Consider the following 4,784-nt stretch of genomic DNA (forward strand, 5'->3'; position numbering starts at 1 on the left):
GAGAGAGATGTTTTGCAAGTTGTCAAGAAAAAAATGAGGTATCACTTTAGCCTTTAGGAGAGATGCTCCAGTTGCCTTCAAAGAGAAAGACCCTGGTTGACTTCCAGCATGTGGTGCTGGGTGAGGACCTTCCCGAGAGAGGGCAAGGCGAGGCCAGGAGAGGTTAGACAAGGCAAGGCAAGGCAAAGCAAGGCAAGGCAAAGCAAGGCGAGGTTAGGCAAGGCAAGGCAAGGCAAGGCAATGCAGCAAGGCAAGGCGAGGCGAGGCGGGCCAAGTTCCCCCGCAGACAGCGAAAGGCAGTCGTGGGCAGGAGCTCTGCCTCGCCTGCAGCTGGGGCTCCCAACTGCAGAAGCCTGGTTTTAAGGAATATGTTTAACACAAGCTCTTCAGGAAACAAACCCGTGTCAGCCAGAGCCAAGAACAGTCACCTCCATCTGGCTGGAGCACCCGAGAGAAAGTTGACTGCAAATCCCACCATATGCTCCAGACGCTCAGTACAAAAGCCTCGGGCATCCTACTAAACTTCCAGAAAAAAAACTTTCTCTGATGCTTGCTTTTCCTTTCCTCCAGCTTGTAGGCTACCTTCCTTCAAACCCTGCCTGGTGCAGGCTGGTACCAAGTTCTACCCCAGGATTTTGGGAAGAGCAGCCTGGTTTTATGGCTCTTGTGCTGCCTCACAGGAACTGGCTAACCAGAGCTGGTGGCACCTGCCGAGCAGTGCCAAATCCCACTGAGACATCAGGACAGCTGGGCAGGGGGAAAATGGTGGCCTCCAAGGAGGGAGCAGGACAACATGGACCCCTTCCTATTGTCCCTGGCTTTACCATCCTCACCCCACGGGCAACCTCACCCAAAGAGGGAGGTCTCCAGGATGTGGGGAGGAGAGGCGGGGAGGGCAGGGGATGGAGGGGGGGAGCCCCCCGGGCTCTGGAGCCCCCGGTCCTCCCCAGCTCCAGAGGTCTGTCTGCATTAGGGGGCAGTGTGGGAACACGGAGCAGCCGGTGCTTTGTTTTGGTGCATCTCGGCGCCGAGCCGCTGATGCATAGCTAACGCAGCACCGACATTGATTTATGGTCAACTTTCCATTTCATCAGCGCGGGGTACGGGGCGGCGCTGGGGAGAGCAGGCATGGCTGGGGGGCTGCTGACTTGCTCCCCCCCTCCCCCTCATTTATTTAGTGGTATAAAGGTGTGATATTAATTGCTTTCAATTTTTCCTTTTCCTTCCTGTATTTCCCTGGCACCCCCCTGTCCCTCCTGCAAGGGATCTGCACCCCGGCATGAATCCAGCTTTCAAAACAAAAGCAGGAACGCCTCTGATGACCTTTAGGAGGATGAGCAGAGGGTTTGTTTGCTCATCCCAATGGGACAAAGAGAGAGATTTAAATAAAAGCATCTACCCATGCTGGCCATCAACCCAGCCAACCTTTTGTCCGGAGTGCAGCCGATGCTGTGCCACTGGCTGGCACCATGAAATGCCCCAGCAACCCAGGAGTGCCATGGGCCTCTCCTTTCCCATAATTTTGGGAGATTCTGCAGGCTGCACTTCCCTTGGCCCCTGGCCTGAAGGTGCTGCTGAGCCCTGGCACTGGGAAGGGTATCTCACTGCAAGGCAGTGGCTGTGGATGGGCACTGTAGCCTGGAGTCCTTCTTGCTTCTCCCTTTCCTGGAACATTCTTTCTTCTCCCAAGCTCACTCACATGGGTTTGGGCTACAGAGTCCCAGGAACAGTCCATATACATTTTCTTCCTTTGCCAATCTGTGGTGGACATCCTCACATTCAGGGCTGGGGGCGGTCATGCACCCCCAGAGTGGTAGTGCAGGGTTTCTGCTACCTGAGCTTTGCCGGTGACTCATTCCTCAGCTCCCTGTGTGATGCCCCACCAAGCCTGGACATGACCAGTCTCTAATTCCTCTTAAAAACTATCTGCCCATGACTGCTACCCTTGGGAATATCCCTTGCAGGTCCCTGGTGCAGAAGAGCGAGATGCTGAAAATCCATGAGTCCTCTCCAGCAGTCTCCTGGCATGAGGATGGCACTGGCTGAGGTGGTACCACCTCACTCACTCCCAGGGCTGGCATACCAAAGGTTGGGGAAAAATCCTTTCTATCTTCTGTGACCTTTTTGTTTTTGCCCTCTGAATTTAGGCACTTTAATCTCCTACAGATAGGAAATTACCCCCGAGCTGTGACTGGCTCGACACTGAGCCTCCAGCCCACCTCTGCAAAGAGCTGCTCTCCAGCATCTCCCGAAGCTGGAATCGGCTCCAGCACCCGCAATAAATCAGACAGGCTTTCATGGAGGCGATGTTCAGACTGTGTTAAAAGGTGGGATTTTTCTTCTGCTTTCCATCCCGAGGGCTGGGAGGAGAAACCAGATGTTGGAGGGCTTTCAGGAAAGGCAGGCTCTTGAGATGTCACATGTGAGCCATATGCACCAGCACCCACCCTCTCTTCCCTCCGGCAGCGCTGGGGATGGGCAGCATCCCCCACACGACACCTGTACCAGTGTTATTACATTATCTGGGGCTTCAGGATCCCCTCCTGCTTCTGAGCCACCCCCTGCCCCAGCAGCTTCCAGGCCAGCTGCACGGCAGGCAGGGAGCTAGGATGGGTTGTTTGCTCCTGAATCAGACCCTCAGTGCAAAAGTGCTACAGGAGGGCAGAAAGGAAAGCGGGGGGACAGCTTGGGGGCTGTCAACAGGAAGAGTCAAGACGGCAGCATGAACAGTAAGTCTGGAGAGATGTGACTCCTCTTCCTCACCTTTCCCGCTCCGGGAAAGCCAACCCATACTCTTGGTGCCTTGCCCTAAACTCATGCCAGTTCTGCAGCCCTCGCAGCTCGGCGTGAAGCAGAAGCCCCAAAGGACAGTCAGCTTCACCACGGGGCGAGATCAGGACGTTTTGGAGACACATTTGTTGGAAGTAGCAGCTTGGCACTCGGATTGCTGGCAGCAGCTATGACCTGCGAGATTGCATCTCCGCCGTTGGCTTCACCCCCTGCCGCCGAGCGCTGCTACAAGATTCGCCTGTTTTAGGGTTCCCGATCAATATCGGAAGATATTACTTTGTCAGAAGCATGTTCAGGAAATGGGATCTCTCTTTCTCTCAAAAAAAAAAAGACAGGACCCTCCTTCCCCCTTCCCACACAAACGCAATCGCCGATATCAGGCTCAGATATCGCCACAATAAATCACAAGCTCCTTATCGAGCTCGCCTGTCTACTGCCCGAGAAGTTCTCCCATATACAAATCACAAGCCCAGATTAAAAAAAGCCCAGCTTGCCAAAACAAATATTCCTTTCAACTCTTATCCCATTTTTAACACGAACAAGTGTTTCGTCCTCAAGCAGGAGGATTTTAAAGCACCGAAAGCTTATGTTGCTGCAAACCAGTGCAGCTCACCCCAGGCAAAGAGATTCCTGAGAAAACCCCCAAGGTTTGAGGTTTGAAAACTCCTTTTCTTTGTCCTTGTTGTGTCCTTTCTGTCAGCATCACTCCAAACATGTTAGCCCCTCCTCTGTCAGCTCGGTGTGGGATAAGGAAGGAGTGAGGGGATGTTGGGGACTTTGCTGGGTATTTGCTTACAAGGTGCCTCCACGGCATTCAGGGATTTGGCTGGAGCCCACTCCCGCCTGCAGCCGCAGCCAGGGCTTGTTAATGCGTTCAGTGATTGCATTTGGAAAAAATCAAGTGGTTAACCAGAGGAGGGGGAAAAAGCTTCAGGAATCAAAATCCAGAATGTTTTCAATTACGCCCGTCTGTTAGGACTGGAGAACAAATACAATCCCAACCCAAACACAAACCAAGCAGCTTTGTAAAAAAACACTGGTTGTAAATACACAGTAACCTCTTTGAGCGAGAAAGGAATTTGCTTTAAGGCCACAAAAGATAGAAAGCAAATGTGGAAGGACAGCAGAACACAAGTTATTCCTAGACAGGTCAGCTGTGCAGGCATGCTGCTTCCCTAGCATCCTCTTGGGGAAAAAAAAACAACACAGGCATGACAGCGCTGACACCCAGAGCGAAAGCAAACACGTGCGCGGTGTGGAGGGAGCACCGGGAGGAGCGGCAGCCTACCTGGAAGAACCCGGGCGGGATGGGGCCCCCGGGCATCCCGTCATTCGGGGGAATGTTTCCAAGCACGGGACTCGGGGCAGCAGCTGCGCTCTGCGGGGAACAAAACCAGGGCAAACATGATCAGAGTTATGACAAAAGCACATCAAAAATGCCACCTCTCCTGCCACATCCTACTGAGTCCATCTGCCTTGTATCTCTGGGGCCCTGAGCATCTTTCCCCCTGGAGGATGCTCACAGCTGGAGGGGCACCGGTCTCTGTGACTCACCCACGGAGGAGATGGCCACACAGAACCTGGAGATGATTCTAGGGTTTGTTTATTCATTTATCCAGGCATTGAGTCTTGTTAATCCACCAAGGAGCCTCATCCAATGTGTCATTTTAGGCAGAAGCTGCTTGAAAGCTTTGAAAATGCTTCTCTCCTACCTCCCCGCCATGCTTGATGGTTTAGCCCTGTCCTTCCAAAATTATGCTTCCCTGACCTCACCAGCATGCCAAGACTTTATTATTCATTTCCAAATTCATTGCACTCAACCTGTGGAGTCACATTCCCCCTCCTGCCTCCCCAGAATGAGCCACCAGCACAGCTCCAGCCCCAAAAAGGTGGGACAGAGACAGACATGGGGTACCTGGACACCCCACTTGCTCCTCAGCATCCCTATTTGTATTTATTCACTACTTCTGGGAAAGCAGCAGCATTTTGGAAAG

The 4,784-nt window shown here is 53.0% G+C and overlaps 1 protein-coding gene across 1 annotated transcript in view; it reads right to left on the minus strand.

Moving 5' to 3' along the window:
• SSBP3 (single stranded DNA binding protein 3) overlaps positions 1 to 4,784 on the minus strand; it is a gene marked incomplete at its 5' end in the record, with an annotated part of 53,141 nt that overhangs the window by 13,405 nt on the left and 34,952 nt on the right. Inside the window, one exon of the mRNA XM_017733535.1 lies at positions 4,079 to 4,168. Within this exon, the coding sequence (XP_017589024.1) occupies positions 4,079 to 4,168 (90 nt within the window). The remainder of the gene's footprint in view (positions 1 to 4,078; positions 4,169 to 4,784) is intronic.

This window comes from Corvus brachyrhynchos, unplaced genomic scaffold (assembly GCF_000691975.1).
Source record: "Corvus brachyrhynchos isolate BGI_N302 unplaced genomic scaffold, ASM69197v1 scaffold34, whole genome shotgun sequence".
Taxonomy (NCBI): domain Eukaryota; kingdom Metazoa; phylum Chordata; class Aves; order Passeriformes; family Corvidae; genus Corvus; species Corvus brachyrhynchos.